Source organism: Gadus chalcogrammus, chromosome 20 (genome assembly GCF_026213295.1).
Source record: "Gadus chalcogrammus isolate NIFS_2021 chromosome 20, NIFS_Gcha_1.0, whole genome shotgun sequence".
Classification (NCBI taxonomy): Eukaryota; Metazoa; Chordata; class Actinopteri; order Gadiformes; family Gadidae; genus Gadus; species Gadus chalcogrammus.
The window spans coordinates 3,060,161-3,076,683 of record NC_079431.1 but is presented as its reverse complement, the minus strand read 5'-3'; the positions used below and the strand labels follow the sequence as shown (position 1 = coordinate 3,076,683).

At 46.6% G+C, this 16,523-nt stretch overlaps 4 protein-coding genes across 4 annotated transcripts; 3 read left to right on the top strand and 1 right to left on the bottom strand.

Annotated features, from left to right (window-relative positions):
- The first annotated feature begins 324 nt into the window (after positions 1-324).
- Positions 325-7,597, top strand: phgdh (phosphoglycerate dehydrogenase). The gene is made up of 12 exons (XM_056580319.1): positions 325-575; positions 1,203-1,354; positions 1,460-1,525; positions 1,655-1,709; positions 1,887-1,985; positions 2,901-3,033; positions 3,429-3,577; positions 4,191-4,343; positions 5,090-5,225; positions 5,760-5,887; positions 6,006-6,228; positions 7,216-7,597. The coding sequence occupies exons 1-12, from the start codon at positions 438-440 to the stop codon at positions 7,368-7,370; spliced, it is 1,587 nt and encodes a 528-aa protein (XP_056436294.1). The 5' UTR covers positions 325-437; the 3' UTR covers positions 7,371-7,597.
- Positions 7,598-7,604: 7 nt separating this feature from the next.
- On the top strand, positions 7,605-11,486 carry klhl23 (kelch-like family member 23). The gene is made up of 4 exons (XM_056580318.1): positions 7,605-8,220; positions 8,405-9,640; positions 10,117-10,269; positions 10,840-11,486. Exons 2-4 carry the CDS (start codon positions 8,410-8,412, stop codon positions 11,151-11,153), a joined length of 1,698 nt encoding a protein of 565 aa, XP_056436293.1. The 5' UTR covers positions 7,605-8,220; positions 8,405-8,409; the 3' UTR covers positions 11,154-11,486.
- A 128-nt stretch (positions 11,487-11,614) lies between these two features.
- Positions 11,615-15,468, top strand: ssb (small RNA binding exonuclease protection factor La). Its single transcript, XM_056579240.1, has 12 exons — positions 11,615-11,772; positions 12,393-12,451; positions 12,533-12,636; positions 12,970-13,144; positions 13,235-13,342; positions 13,430-13,533; positions 13,627-13,698; positions 13,781-13,823; positions 13,907-14,047; positions 14,129-14,315; positions 14,402-14,539; positions 14,635-15,468. The coding sequence occupies exons 2-12, from the start codon at positions 12,404-12,406 to the stop codon at positions 14,721-14,723; spliced, it is 1,209 nt and encodes a 402-aa protein (XP_056435215.1). The 5' UTR covers positions 11,615-11,772; positions 12,393-12,403; the 3' UTR covers positions 14,724-15,468.
- On the bottom strand, positions 13,693-16,414 carry mettl5 (methyltransferase 5, N6-adenosine). Its single transcript, XM_056579241.1, has 7 exons — positions 16,132-16,414; positions 15,932-16,046; positions 15,670-15,851; positions 15,507-15,586; positions 15,382-15,433; positions 15,260-15,309; positions 13,693-14,854 (listed from the first exon to the last, which is right to left on the bottom strand). The coding sequence occupies exons 1-7, from the start codon at positions 16,229-16,231 to the stop codon at positions 14,813-14,815; spliced, it is 621 nt and encodes a 206-aa protein (XP_056435216.1). The 5' UTR covers positions 16,232-16,414; the 3' UTR covers positions 13,693-14,812.
- Between the last annotated feature and the right edge of the window lie 109 nt (positions 16,415-16,523).

The following is a 16,523-nucleotide window of genomic DNA, read 5'->3' as shown; positions in this document are numbered from 1 at the left end:
ATCAAATTGTTTTCCTCACACCTACTGCTGGCATTCTAGGATGGAGGTCCGAATTACCACTTCAGAAAGGTCTCATGAACATATAAACATGAACATAAATCAATGAGGATGACCCAACTCTTTAGCTTTTTAGAATTAAGTATTTATCTTTTTTGATTATTCAATTGACAACTTTGCACATTAGTCCTACTTGATGTAATTTAATTAACATAATACATTGTTATACTTGAATATTTTTCTGTCTGGTTTTTGATTCCTTTGAGATTGGAAGTTGAAGAAAGGGGCGGGTTTATACGAAAGGGGCGGGTCTGTCTGCCAGCTCCGGCCATTCAGAGCCAACAAGGGAGAGCTGGCTGCCACCACTTAGCCCATCACTTTCCCGCGGCGTCACGCACAGAAGTTATCCTTCCTCGCATTCCCTCAAACAATCCTGCAAAATGGCTCCGATAGTGATTAAAAGCATTTTAATCAGCGAAAGCGTTGATCCCTGCTGCAAAAAGGTTCTGGAAGAAAATGGAATCCAAGTTACGGAGAAACTGAATTTGACCAAGGAGGATTTGATCTCTGAGATCAAGGTAACGTTGTGGTTTCATCTCCATGGATGACTTGTTTCTCTTCTCAGCTGTATATCTGAGCTGCATGATACCCATGCCGCATATAATTGCGTGTTGTCTTATCTTATCTTGCTTCAACATGACTTAATTATGGGGAATACTCGCAATCATTGCTGTTTGTGCAAACTGTATTGTGCACAAATATTCAATCGGTTTTGTTTCACAGCTGTCTCACCATGGATATACAGTATTCGGTGTTGCATCGGCTGTCGTTCAACTTTGAAACATATTTGCCTTTTAACATCTAACCTGAGGATAGTTAGTACCGCCCATTCCAAATATGATGCAACTGCATCCTCGGCTTGCTGGGATAACCATCCTGGCGTGCCACATGTTCGACTCAAGCCCTTAAAAATCACTGCCACCGCACATTTTATGCATTCTCTTAGAAGCCTTGTTGGTTCATGCACTATAACAACGATTCTCACTAAATATGTCATTTAATATAATGTAGGAGTGGGGGGGAATGAATTGTTGCATAACCCCTGTTCAAATGTGATGTCACTGCAATAAACCGGTTTTGCGGAAAGTTGTCTGTAGCAAACTTGACTACACTCTCCCGACTAAAGAATTGTTTTTTCCTCATAGAACTACGATGGACTTGTAGTTAGATCTTCGACAAAGGTGACGGCCGACATCATCAATGCTGCCAGTAATCTGAAAATTATCGGTCGGGCTGGAACTGGAGTGGACAATGTGGATGTGGACGCTGCCACTAAACATGGGGTTATTGTCATGAAGTAAGTCTGGCATGGATGGTAGACTAGTATTTCTTTCGGAATGGCCAGTTCAGTAACCATGTCTTTCTTTGAGTCTGAATTAAATCCCCTTTTCTTTGATTCAAGCACACCAAGTGGTAATACAATCAGTGCTGCAGAGCTGACCTGTATCCTGATTACCAGTCTCTCCAGGTAAGAGAAGGGGTTTTATTACGTTTGAACACCAAGGGGGATTCACTTTTAGTTTCGGGACTAATTGAATGCCTTGAAAGCAAACCGCTTCTTTCCCTAACTTTTGTGATTCATACCTTGTGGTTGCAGACATGTCCCACAGGCTGCAATGTCAATGAAAGCTGGAAAATGGGATCGCAAAAAAGTAAGCCAAGAATTTGGTTGGTGTGCAATGAATTGGGTCGATGCATTAAGCAATTACTATTGCATGACTCATCCCATTGTTCCCCCGTCTCCCCCAGCTGTCAACGACTCTACTTGATAATGGAATCTGTGTAGTTTCTGTGTGCCTAGCAGTCAAAACGATTTTGTTACATTTCAGTTCATGGGCGCGGAGCTCTTTGGCAAAACCCTGGGAATAGTTGGACTTGGGAGAATTGGCAAAGAAGTCGCCAGTAGAATGCAGTCCTTTGGCATGAAGGTAGGTAATTACTCTCTGCCAGAGCTGTCTCCACGTGTCGGTGCTGCATGCTGGGTAGGCTGCACCACAGGGCTTCACTCATCCATTGAATTAGATTTGTCAGAGCGTTCCTCATGCGAGACGAATAAAACTTTGATTAGACGAGGTTATATTACGTTGATTTAGGATATGAAAAGTCCCATGATGCACTTTGATGAGCGAGAAGTTGCTGGGGTCGAACCCGACTGGTTCCTTTCTGCCCGTTTTCCTCTGACCCCCATAAAAATGCAAGTTGCATACAGGAACCTGTAGCCACAGGAGCAAGGCTGACTCCATCTCAGGGCTATCGAGCATAGAAGCATGGGTAAATGAAGCTGGAAAGAGAAACATGTAACTTGCAACAAAGCATTTTACAGATAATATGATCTCAAATGGTTACTCAGTTGCTGGTTAATTTTAAAGTGACGAATACCTTGTTAACAGATGCTTTATTGAAAGCCCAAGTCACAGACTGCAACCTTCGGTTGACTGATAAAATCAAAGAATGAAGGTAAACCACTCGATTGGTCTATGAACAAACCTCAGACATATCTGCAATGCAGATAGCTGTATTATCTGAATTTATTTGCACGGCAGTGATACTGCAATGGTATACTAGTGATTTGTGGTTGCAAGCCTAATTCTAATGCTAGCCTAGACAAAGATCTCAATCATATCTTGGCCTTAGTGTTTTATAGTAGTGTTGGGCAATATTTGCATATGGGCGTGTGCAAACTGGGTGACTCTTATCACAGTCAGCTTCCATCATGACTACTACCTGCTTCCCGTGGGAAAGTGGAAGGAAGCCTCCTACAGTTCTCCTGACTCTCCCTGGCCCTTCCCTATCAAGTCATCCAGCGCTTAACACCTGCTAAAACTTTCCCCACCCCCGCCCAGACCATCGGCTACGACCCCATCACCCCGCGGGAGGTGACTGCAGGCTGGGGGGTGGAGCAGATGACCCTGGAGGAGCTGTGGCCGCAGTGCGACTTCATCACCGTCCACACGCCCCTGATGCCCTCCACCACGGGTGAGCCTCCCCCCGGCCACGCCCGCCGAGGGCTGGACACACAGAGGCCGACGCGTCTTCGGTTTGGTCTCAGAAAGGCTGTTTGGTTGTAGAAAGGCTGTTTGAAAACTGCTAGTGCGACCCTGGAGCGCGACACAAACTAGATCAATGGATGCCTGTCGATGACGCAGCACAACGGATGGAGGGTAAAACACAGAGCGAAATCCCGATGTAATCAAGGTGATCCATGGAAAATATCAAAGTATTTAAAAGTATAGAGAGAAACACTCATGGAAATGCGCTGCAGCTCGTTCCTGTGGTTCAGGGCGACTCTCGGCCAACAACCAATCTCACAGCTAAAACCACTACCTTTTGGGTTTGTGTTTTCACTCTCGCTTTATCCGCGTCCTACCTAGGCCTCCTTAACGACGCCTCATTCGCCAAGTGCAAGAAGGGCGTGCGGGTGGTGAACTGTGCGCGCGGCGGGATCATCGACGAGGACTCTCTGCTCAGAGCGCTGGAGTCCGGCCAGTGTGCTGGAGCCGGCCTGGACGTCTTCGTCGAGGTAAGGACCCCCAAGAGTTCCTACGGCGGTCATGAAGCAGAGGGCTTTTATAGAAGAAGACTTGGGCCCAATCCCATTTCTACCCCTTACCCCTCCCCCTCGTTTTGAAGGGGTAAGGGGTAGAAATGGGATTGGGCCTTAGACCCAATCCCATTTCTACCCCTTACGCCTTCCCCTTCCCCTTACCCCTTCAAAACAAGGGGGAGGGGTAAGGGGAAGGGGTAGAAATGGGATTGGGCCTTGGTGTACAGTAGTGGGTGTTTTGAGGAGCTTGTCGTGGGCTATGGGGCATTTTGGCGTACAGGTAGACTGAGGTCTTAGGGGTTTGAACCAAGAGCCTTTTGGCCAGGAGTCTAAGCACCCTTAGATTCGTTTTTTTGTATTATTATTATTTATTTTTTTAAAGGGACAGCACACATTAATAAACATGAACATCAGAGTTCACCATGTAATCGTGCCAGATTTAGCCGAGCAGGTTAATTTTCATCTCTAGTCCCTGGATGATCCTGCCTGTTGGACCAGTACATCTGGGATTTGCTTTTCAGTACTAGTTCTTGATCTTGCGTCTCGAGCCTGGAGGTCAGTGTTCTGACGAGTTGGTGTCTGTTCTCAGGAACCCCCTAAGAACCGGGCTCTGGTGGACCACCCCAACGTGATCAGCTGCCCCCACCTGGGGGCCAGCACCAGCGAGGCGCAGGCCCGGTGCGGGCAGGACATCGCCCTGCAGATCGTGGACATGGTGAAGGGCAAGGGCCTCGTCGGAGCGGTGAGTGCTTTGGTTACACTTCCTGTCGGGATGGAGCCATATTTGGGCTGTCGATTTAACATTTGAGTGGTGAGCGGAATTAGGCTGCACCAAGATAGTGCAGACTCAATTTAAAAAGCCACATTTATAATTTAATTATTTTCAACATATGGGGGAAAAGTCTTTGTCGTGGACAGTGTGGCAGATTATTTCCCAAATTAGGATAACGAATGTCAACGAAGCTGTGCAGATCTGCCGTACTAGTGATTTATGATGTGGTAAAGCGGGTAAATTGAGCTGAACAGAATATGGATGGAATGAAATTTGGTTCCTTTCAGAATGGAATACGGTCATTGTAATGGTATTGAAATGATTAATGAAACGGGTGTTTTCAGTGTCCATCATTCAGGACTTTTGTTTGTAGTCGAACAGGGGTAGAATTCCCGGATAGCGGGTGGGGTCTGTGGGGCAGAGAGGGTTTTGGTTAAGCTGGGGGGGGGGTACAGTGTTTCAACCGATATTCTTAGCAGTCCGCTGACAGGTTGCCGTGGCGACGTTAGCAGAGCCGGCCGTGCCAGGAGACTTAACAACAGCTCGAGTGATGTGCGGCGGGGGGGGAAACCTAAGTGTGAGGCAAATAGTGTCGGGGAAGATGGCGGCTAAGCAAACACAGAGAGGGGCCCACCTTGTAGTAGTGTGTCAGGGAGAGGAGAACACTCCCAAAACCGCGTCTCTAACACTTACTGTGCGTTTCCTACCCCATGTAGGTCAATGCACAGGTTTTGGCCAGCACCTTTTGCCAGGAGTCTCAACAATGGATCACGCTTGGGGAAGCTATGGGGGCCGTGCTGCAGTCCTGTGCCTCCTCTAAACCCTGCAGCCAGGTGCACATCACAACTCAAGGTCAGCAGCCTCTTTGTGGGAAGTTCACCGTGAGAAGTTCTCATTTATGACAGTCGAACCATCCGTCAAGGCGATGGGGAAGCTAGAATCTCTCCGGCCCGCCTCATCAATGTTTGTATATTCTTTTTTATTTGTTTGACCTGACCCAGGGGAGAATGACGGCTCATGTTGGCTCATGTTTTGTTTTTACATATCTCTTGGGGCGTTGTAATGCAGGATGTGGATGTTTGCTTAATTTCTCTCCTGAGTTGGGTTTTTATTTATATTTTTGCCTGTGACACTTGTTCATAACTCCAATAAAACATTTATCACATAGTATTCAATTATATTAATTAATTAATTAATTAATTATATTAAATATACTCGGATGTTTTTCCCTTTTTCGGGACTGTAATCGCACTGTGTCTCCCTCTGGTGGTTAAATTCAGAACTACATTAATGGATTTGAGCTATTTGGACGCAAATAGAGATCATATTCAGCTGTTGGCTGGAGGTGTGGCTTATAATCCCCTTGTCTTGCCTTGTCTCCACCAGGTGACTGCTTGAAGAAGTCCACCGGTTACATCACTTCAGCCGCAATGGTGGGGCTTCTCAAGCCCACTACCGGTGGTTCGGCCAACCTGGTCAACGTGCTGACCCTGGCCAAGCAGTCTGGCGTCGCGGTACAGAAATCCTTCAAATACAAACCTGACGGTTTCGTGTGACCGTGTGCCGAGCCGTACAGTTCCTAGACGACGCCCCATTGGCTCATTTGCGAGGCGTGCGTCTGCTCGTGTGTAGGTGACCCAGACCCACAGCCAATCAGAGGGGAGCTGCCACGGGGTGTGCGAGGTGGAGGTCCAGGCGGGCGGAGCCAGCCTCAAGGCCCGCGGCTCGGTGCTGGGAGGCGTGCCCGTGCTGCTGGAGCTGGGCGGCAGCGTGTTCCGACAGCCCGTCGCCCTCGCCGGACACCTGCTGTTCCTGCTGGTCTCCCCCGGGCCCCAGGTCCTGCCCTCCCTCGCTGGTAGGAGGCCCTCTGTCTGTCTGACTGTGTCTGTCTGTCTGTCCGTCTGTCTGTCTGTCAGTCTCCCTCCATCCATCCGTCTGTCTGTCTCCATCTTTCTGTCTGTCTCCATCTTTCTGTCTGTCTGTCTCCATCCATCCGTCTGTCTGTCTCCATCTTTCTGTCTGTCTGTTTGTCTCCATCTTTCTGTCTGTCTCCATCTTTCTGTCTGTCTGTCTCCATCTTTCTGTCTGTCTGTCTGTCTCCATCTTTCTGTCTGTCTTGATCTTTCTGTCGTCTCTGTCCGTCTGTCTCCATCTTTCTGTCTGTCTGTCTCTATATTTCTTTCCGTCTCTATATTTCTTTCCGTCTCCATCTTTCTGTCTGTCTGTCTCCATCTTTCTGTCTGTGTGCGTCTGTCTTTCGGTCTTTCTTCTTCATTTTATTTATAAAGTGGTTACTGCTTCAGATGTGTTGTCCTCCTGGACCAGGTATACTCATCTTCTGGGTCTTTGCCGCTGAGAATTTAGTTTCCCGGTCCAATATGTTTTTTTTGGGGTCGGGGACCTACTGGTTTGGGGTCTGGTCGTAGTGGTTTGGGGCTGGTCCTAGTGGTTCGGGGCTGGTCCTAGTGGTTCGGGGCTGGTCCTAGTGGTTCGGGGCTGGTCCTAGTGGTTCGGGGCTGGTCCTAGTGGTTTGGGGTCTGGTCCTAGTGGTTTGGGGTCTGGTCGTAGTGGGCAGGGCGTGTGAAACCCAGAACAGGCTCTGGGTTCAGAACCTTGATGCCCACTACTCCATCTGTATTTATCCCGGAGCGAACCCCTTAATACCCCTCCCTGCTCCTTAACGACCCCTCCCTGCTCCTTAACGCCATCTCAATTCCCCGTGCGTCGCTTTGTAGAACAGCATCTGTGTCATGATGACTCGACAGCAAATGCTATCGGCAGCAGATTCGAATCAAACGAGCTCGGTAACGATCCCACTCGTCTTTTCACGACCCCGTCCCAGGCTTGCTGGCCACCGCCGGGGTGGAGATGGAGTCGTTCAGCGCACCGCCCGCCCGGGCCGGGGAGTTGTGGTGCTGCGCGGGGGTGTCCTCCTCCGTCCCGGACCTCGGGGCCTTGAAGCCCGTCGCCAAGCAGGCCGCCCAGATCACCATATAGATAGGTGGTGGTGCGGGGGCTGGCAACACAGTGCCTGCAGGTTAGCACAGTCGGTACGCGCTTATCGTAGCATAATAAGTTTACAATATGTTTTGTTTTTGTTTTTTTAGATGCTTAATACTTGTTTACAAATTTACATATTGATGTATTAACGTTACATGTTGTATTAATGTCTATTGGGCTAACGTGTCTGTGCTACTAAACATTGATTAAAAAAATGTACTTGTCAAACCGGCTGTTGCCTTTTATTTATTTTGAAATGGGGGGGGGGGTTGTGATTGTTACTTTCCCTGCCTCATATTAAACATGTATGGAAATAATCTTTATTTGTACATGGTCGCTCTATAGCTTGGCTTTTGTCCTGCTGTGAGAATGCCGATCGCTAATCCTGTCAGGATTTCACAAAGCCTACAGAAATGGGTTCAAATTCCATGGCAACGGATGGGGGATTATTTATTTTTCTTTATTGATGTCATACTACGTGTCCTCTCTTGGGTCGTGGGGGCTTATTGATCACGTTGGTCCTCCGGCGTTACAATCAGTAATGTAAAACCTTACAATCATCCGCTGTGCATTAAACACCCATAGACCTATTCATGACATGAGTTGATATCAAACTGAAGATCGGATATGTACCCTCAGATGTTTGCTCTATAGGCTAGCCTCATTGAGCACCGGGCGCGTCTTATATGGTGCAGGGGGGGCGGCCTCTCCAACTGCAGATACCAAAATAGGATAGCGGTGCGCCGTCCCGGGCTAAATAGAGATTGGTGTTGTGAAAGAAGAGCGTCGATGCACAGGGAGAGACGTACGGGTCGCATGGTTAGGGGCATGGAAATACGATAGTGAGGTAAGGACTGTTTATTTTGTTTCTAATAATAATAGACCTATGGGCACCAATTACGATTATTGATGACGTTTAAATGAATGGGCGGTTATGCTACATTAATGCAATAGCCTTTACTCCCCAATTGTGATTAAATCACATTCCCTTTCGTATCAGCCTTTACGTACATTTTCTTTATCTTTTCCAGTGATCATGTCGGATAAACCTGCTGAACTCTACACGTATGATTACAATGACGACGACCACCCCCATGAAGTGCTGGATGCCCTCAGTCAGTTCTACCTCGGCGGGCTGTTCACAGACGTCTCCCTGCAGGGCTCCTCCGGCCGGGTCTTCCACTGCCACAGGGCCGTGCTGTCGGCTCGCAGCTCCTACTTCCGAGCGATGTTCACCGCTGACATGAGAGAGCGCTCCAACAGCCTCATCACACTGTCCGGGGTAGAGTGTGAGGTCCTCGGTGTACTGTTGCAGTACTCCTACACGGCCCAAGTGTGCATCACAGAGAATAACGTGCAGAGTCTGCTGGAGGCGGCGGATCTCATGCAGTTCAGCTCCTTGAAGCACGCCTGCGAGGACTTTCTCATTCGTTTTCTAGACGTGGGCAACTGCCTGGGCATGCACGCTTTCGCCCAGCTGCACGTCTGTCGCAGCCTGGAGCGGGAGACCCGTCGGCTCATGTTCAGCAAGTTGGAGGATCTCGTGCAGCAGGAGGAGTTCCTCGAGTTGCAGGCTGATGACGTGAGGTCCCTTCTAGCCGTCAAGAACATCCTCGACGCGTGGGAGGATGAGGTGCTGGTACTCGCCGTGGTGAAATGGGTCACGCACGACTTGGACAATCGCACCGACCACGCCAAAGACCTCCTGCGTTCCATTCACCTCGACCTGAACGACATTGCCCTCAAGTCAGCTCTTAGCTTGCGCAGACACTCTGTTGACGACAAGGAACACATCAAATCCATGGTCAGTCATACCTTGGTGTCGGCGGGTAAGGGGGAGGGGACACCAGCGGGGGGTAAGAAGATGTCCCCCAGGATGTACTCCATAGGGGGGTACTACTGGCACCCCCTGGCAGAGGTTCACATCTGGGACCCGAGGGCCAACGTGTGGGCCCAGGGTAAAAACATGCCCGAGCACACCAGAGAGAGCTACAGCGTCACCTTGCTGGGGGCCAACATCTACGTCACGGGGGGTTACCGGACTCACACGGTTGAGGCCTTGGACGCAGTTTCCGTGTACAACACTGACGGGGACGAGTGGACGGAGGGCTGCCCCATGCTGACGGCCCGGTACTACCACTGCTCGGTGGCGCTACACGGCTGCGTGTACGCCATCGGGGGGTACCGGAACGGGGCGCCGGAGAACCAGGCCGAGTGCTACGACCCCCTGAAGAGGAAGTGGTTCCCCGTTGCCGATATGATCCAGGGTGGGTGCAGCAGTGCTGCCGTATGGACAGTTATTATGATTGTCAGTCAAAGATAATCCACTCACTACATCTATGAAGATGTAGTGAGTGGATTATCATTGTATTACATTGTATTTAATAATAATAATAAATTAAATTTATATAGCGCTTAATATGGTACTCTAAGACGCTTTATATTTGAACACATATAGAAGGGCAGGGTGGTATAGGGTTCAGGGCTGTTGACTGCCTTGCAAAGGTTTTAAACCCAAAGAGATTATAGACCCTGCCTGCTCCTATCCTCATTATTTTAGGTTAGTAATGTATTATGTAAGAGCCTTACCCTTTTTTTGGATGAAAGTGTGTTTGATTTTACATAATCAGGATAGGGTCCAAATAAGGGCCCGTAATCCCACATAAACACACTTTTTTATTCAAATATTTTTTTATAGTAATAAAGTACACTGATGACATCCGTATGAACCGTGTGTTCCCAGGGGTAGGGAACGCCAGTGCGTGCGTGGTGAGGGAGCGGATCTACGTGACGGGGGGGCACTATGGGCACCGAGGGAGCTGCACCTACGAGCAGATCCAGGTCTACACGGCAGACGCCAACGCGTGGAGCATCATCACCGTCAACCCCCACCCAGGTACTGCGGGCGAGGGCGGGACAGTGGAGGGACAGTGCAGGCCGGGACTCTCAGCCCAAAGTTACTGAGTCCGGGGCCCCGATGCTCCACCACTATACATCTGTAATGCTCAATGACTTGATATTAAATGTGTAAACTACAGGGATTTCTGCATGCAGGTTTCTAATCTCATTGAAACCGGCTCCGGATAGGATGGTAAATGGACTGAATTTTACCGCGCTTTTCTAACCAACGTTCACCCAATTCACGCACACATTCGCACACCGACGGCGGTGACACGCGTGCAAGGCGACGGCCCGCTTGTGACACCTCGAGACGCTAGGAGGAGCCGGGGATGGAACTAGAAACCTGTTATCCTCGAATGTTCCACCTCCTGAGCCACATGTCACTGACTATGTCATGGTCAGTGGTTAGGGGGTCCGACCCCAGTGGGAATGTTATCGGTTCAAACCCTGATGTTCGCAGGGCGAAGACCTCTTTGGGGCTGAGATAGCTGACCCTAACCTGTGTCTCAAATTCACTGTATGAGGCCGTGAATCCAAAACGAACGACTGGGTCTTGTTTCCACAGAGTACGGCCTCAGCTCGGTGTCCCTCGACAACAAGATGTACCTGGTGGGCGGTCAGACGGCGGTGGCGGACTGCTTCGACCCCGACACCAACGCGTGGAGGGCGATGGCGGAGATGAAGGAGAGGAGGATGGAGTGCGGTGCGGCGGTGATACGGGGCTGTATCTACGTGACGGGCGGCTACTCCTACTCCAAGGGGACCTACCTGCAGAGCATCGAGAGATACGACCCCCAGCTCGACGCCTGGGAGACCGTGGGGAGCCTGCCCGGGCCGGCCAGATCTCATGGGTGTATTTGTGTTCACAGTGTCAGTTGATTTTAAAACACTGTTTTTTTATTATTATTATAATTATTTTGTGCTGTGAATGAGATGAATGCTGCATTAATGAAAAAAATTAAAACCGTTTTATAAATAACTTAATATATTTGCCAAACACTAACACCAGGGTCTATTTGTAGCCTGACTTTGCCGTATCAATTTGCAAATGTGTATTATCTGCCAGAGGGAATAAAATATGAGCTTGCAGATTCGTCTGGTTCCCAGGCTATACAATCTGTATTTTGGCACCAAAGGTCGTTTATAAATAGGTATTACTACAGATGTGATATAATGTCTGAATACACTGAATTAATAAAAGTCAAAAAATCAATCATCCATGGTTTTTATTTGCTTCCTACATTTGAGATTGACTGATTATTATTATTTAGTATATTGGATACTAAGGGTGTTAATCTACACATAGACTATATTTAGTGTATGACTGCGCTGGATTCATTCGTTGCACAATTTCGAATCGCCTAAACAATTTGCCTTTTGACCAATGCAGCTTTCCGTAGCACGCCACGCCGTTTTAACAACGTGCGGAAAGTGTGGTGAGCAAGCATTGCTTCTGGTTGGGTTAGAAGCTAAATCTCACGCAACTTATCAACGCATAGTAAGTATTTTACCAACTCTCGTAGCTAAACCATACTATCTGATATCCTTAATATATTTGAGTAGGCCGGAGCTCGGTGGTTTAAACCTTACAACCGCATATCAACGTTACTGGGCAATTCCTCTATGCTAGGCCAGTGTTTAATGCAACGTTAGTCCGATGCATGGCGCACATAGCTCGGTCATGCCTATAGAGCTTTGGTTTATATGAACGGTACATACACAATAAAAAACGAGTTAAAAGCGATTGTACGTATTAGTAGATACTCGATGCGCCTTAATTGTGCTCTTCTAGCGGCCCATATGCCACACAGTGGCATCACATCTATCAGTAGCCCGACTTGAAAGTTTTAAATTTTCGTGGGTTTGAGTAAAGCAGTTTTAATAAGGTTGGACATAGATGTTATAACTTTTTGGGGTAACTCGTTGAAAGGCTGTATAAGACCCGGCACTGTATCCTGCAGACCGTCCATGCGTGAAACAAAAATGGCTGTGGAGCCTGAATGAAATAGAACCTCTGGTGGCTGAGACACGGAAAGACGTTACATTAATTTAACTTCAGCTTTACTCTACTCACTTGGATACTTCATGTGATTTCTGTATATTTTTTCTCCCCACCAGAAGTCGAAATAATGGCAGATATGACTCCGACTGAGGGGAAGGTGGTTCGACAAATCGAGGTAATCAATTAATGTTGAAGACCATAGATTATTTAGTCAGTTAAATGGGAAAACGGCGCTGACTATGATTTCTCTCGACAGTATTACTTTGGAGATCACAACCTCCCAAGAGACAAATTCCTCAAAGAGCAGTTGCAGCTGGATGATGGCTGGGTGAAGGTCGATACGATGCTTCAGTTTAACAGGTATTCCTCTTCTGGATCTGCTGTAGCTTGAACCAACGCATTTTTTGCGTTGTCATTGGATCTACCATGTCCCCCCCCCCCCTCATTTAATCTATGAAATGTTGAGTAATCCTTGAGCTCTCCTTTTTGCTCTGAAACAATCAACAAATCGTTGCAGCACAATGTTGTGTTTCGCTCTAATGCTTTGTATTTAATACGACTATCAATCCCAGATGGGAAATTCAGTAATGATCCTGTTTCAATTGAATGGAATAGCTACTATTTGATAGTATGACACAATACTACCTAGATGGCCAGATAATGTAATTAATCCTCTTTTTTTTTCCCCCCCAGGCTAAAGAGTTTAACCACCGATAGCGCCGTTATCATTGAAGCCCTACAGAAATCAAAGACTGGCCTCTTGGAAATAAGCGAAGACAAAACTAAAATCAGGAGGTCGGCAGAGAAGCCCATCCCTGAAATAAACGAGGATTACAAAGATGCCATGAAAAATAAATCAGTGTACATTGTAAGTAAAAATGTTATGCATAATGCAGGCAGTTCGTACTATCAGTAATTTGATTGCTTTGACTCAACACTTCATTTTCTGGTCATCTAGAAAGGGTTCCCCTTGGAAACTACCCTGGATGAGATTCTGGAGTGGACGACTGGAAAAGGCCAAGCAGAAAATATTCAAATGAGGCGAAATCTGCAACGGCAATTCAAGGTTAATAGTGAAAATGGTGTATTTGTAGTGCTATACGATGACGTAAAGGGGGGGGTCTACAGTAGTGTAACACGCTGTTGTGTGCAGGGGTCCGTGTTCCTCTGCTTCGACACTGAGGAAGCGGCCAAGGCGTTTCTTGGCCGTGAAGATATAAAATCCTTTAAGGATAACGAGCTTCTAGTCCTCTCAAGGTAAGCTGAGCAATGCTATCGGTGGGGGACCTCGACTACATTTGTTTAGTTAAAATGTATAGACTACACTAAGGTATTGTTGCGGTTCTTTAGGGAAGCCTATCACGCCAAAAAGGCAGAGGACAGAAAACAGCACAAGGCAGAGTCCAAAGCCAAAGCCAAACAGTGAGTACAAAGGTTTTAATGTTCCAGGACAGTTGTTTTTTGTGTAGATACAAAAATATTAACCATGTCCCAAATCAAACAGCAACAAGGATGAAACAGAAAAACAGACTGAGGAAAAGGAAATGGTAAGTCACATAATTGTTAACATTGAGGGACAATGAGAATGCGTAGCAGTCAGAATGCATTCGTTAACACGGTTGCTCTGCAGGGTCTGCTTCTGGAGGAACAGACTGGCTGCCTGCTCAAGTTCTCTGGGGAACTTGACCAAGTCTCAAGAGAGGACTTCCACACATTGTTCTCCGGACACGGAAAAATAAAATGGGTTGACTTCACAAGAGGAGCAAAGGAGGTGAGGGAGCCACACAGTGAGTGTTGTAAACCAGCGGATACGACGACAGTCATCTAATATATTATCCTCAACACCATTAAGGGTACACTGCTGTTTGACGGGAAAGCAAAGGAAGCTTTGGATAAGGCGACAGAGGCCAAAGGAGGAACGTTGCAAATCAAGGATGACGATGTTGCATGGGAGTTGCTGGAGGGCGATGTCGAGAAGGAAGTTTTGAAAAAGATGATTCAAGCTCAGCAAGAGTCGTACACCCGAACAAAGGGCAGAGGTACGATATCTACCGTCAAGTAACAAAGCAGTGTATAAAGGAAGATTTGGTAGGTATGATGTTGACAAATGTTTACATTTTAACAGGTAGAGAAAAGTTTGGAGGCAGGGGAGGAGGAAGAGGAGGGGGTCGGCGAGGAGGACGTGGCCGGGGGGGCAGGGATCAGAACAGATCTCACTTCCAAGGGAAAAAGACTAAATTTGAGGACGACAACGGAGACGATGGTAAGGGAGTGTTATTTGCCATGCTACGGATTTGGTCATCTACCGATGGTCTATTGGCAGTGATTACATTTCCGATGTTTCTCGTTTGTTCCTAGGCCCCCCAAGCCCCAAGAAGAGAGCACGAGAAGACGCCAGTGCTGACGCTCCCGAAGCAAAGGTTACAAAGACCGAAAATGGATCTTAGTTTCAACACTCAGAGAACTACAATTTTCTTTTGAACATTTATTAGGGATATAAAACAAAGCCGTTTACTCAAATCCATTCCGGCAACAATCATGATTTGGAGAAGCGTAGAAAATCCACGTGGATGTCGACCTGGAGGACGAGTTGGAAATGTAAACTTGGCGTTAGTTTTTGGTGTTTTCAGCCCCAATATATTGTGCCTCTTGCACTTGTATCCCGTATTTTCTAAAACTGCCTTAGTTTGTCACTTAACCTGAACATATGCTAAACAGACCTTTAATTTTTTTTTTCTTTAGAAAAGGTATGCATGGCAGTTATTACGTTTGCCATTTGTTTTCATGTATTTCATGTTTTGCATAAGTGGTTATAATTTAAAAAGCACCACATTAAGTTTTACCTGAAAATAAAAAACTTATTTTATGAAAGCTAGTACCTATCTCAGGATCAGTTTCATGACGTTTATATAATCAAACTAGACTTTTGTTGAACACGGGTAAATTCACACATTTTCTTTCAGTCTATTGGATTATAGCTTACCGATTTCTTTTTGTGGAACTTGTATGAAGCCGGCAGATCGTACCTTAGTTCTGTCCATGGATGAGAAGGAAAATTAAGCATTTGATTTTGCCATCCTATTGAATGCTTAGAAATATACTAACCTGCTACAAGTTCCATCTTCACACCCCAGTCTTTCGCTCTCTTTTGTATGTGCTGCAATCAGATATTCCATTAAACGTATGTTACAAGGTTTTGTCTACATTCACACTACATGTGGAATACTTACATCTCGTGTTGATGATTTATGAAGTGAATACACCACTGTTGCCAATGTTAATGCCGTCTTGAGGAACTTCATGTCAATGCCTTCAGTGGAAAGAAGGAATACTATTCAAATATTGAAAGCTTATAAACTGGACATAATGTAAGTCAATCGATAAGTCACTTGCCTTGATTGTGTTTTGTACCGAATGGAGGATTCATTATAACGGTGTCAAACTTTTGAGCATATGCGACTTCCAGAGCACTGAGGTCAGACTGGACCAGATCTATATTTGAGATTTCAAACTCCTCTGTATTCGTTCGGGCGACATCCAATGCATCTTTATCAATATCAAAGCCAACACATAATCTGAAAAGAATTCCAGAAAACTGTCAAGCATGATCAATAATGCCAAGACAACAACCATGAGGGGATGCTACCGCTCTCACCCGGCTTCCAGCATCGCCGCCCCGATGCTCAGAACTCCGCATCCACATCCCAGATCTGCGATCAGTTTGCCTTCAATGTCATCAAATGTGTTGTGGATTGTGTAGAGCATGCATGCTGCAAAACCAAATTTGACGTTAAGACTACCATCATCCTAACCTGTTACTTTAAACCGTTACAATAACAAACGTCCACATCTTACCTGCAATGTGGGGACTAGTTGGATACTGCTCAAGAAGAATCTTTGGCTCTTCAAAGCCGTCTACTTGTTGAAGACAACTCTCCAACTCCTTTAGTTTCATTGCTAACTTACGTCACAGTTCAACCGTTAAAACCTAGTATATTATGCATTGGTTTTTTCAATGTAAAACCAATAACATTGGCGTTACAGTGGAACACATGGGTGAAATGGTTAGGTTCTTAGACGTCACTTCCGCTCTGTCAGGGTGTGCCCATGTGAAAGTGAGACGGGTCGGACTGAGTCGCGGACGTATGAAGTTCCTTCCTAATATAATATATCAAAGAGTACATATGTATGCGATTAATACAATCAGAAACTTTTTTATATTGGATATTATATTCATATCAAATAAC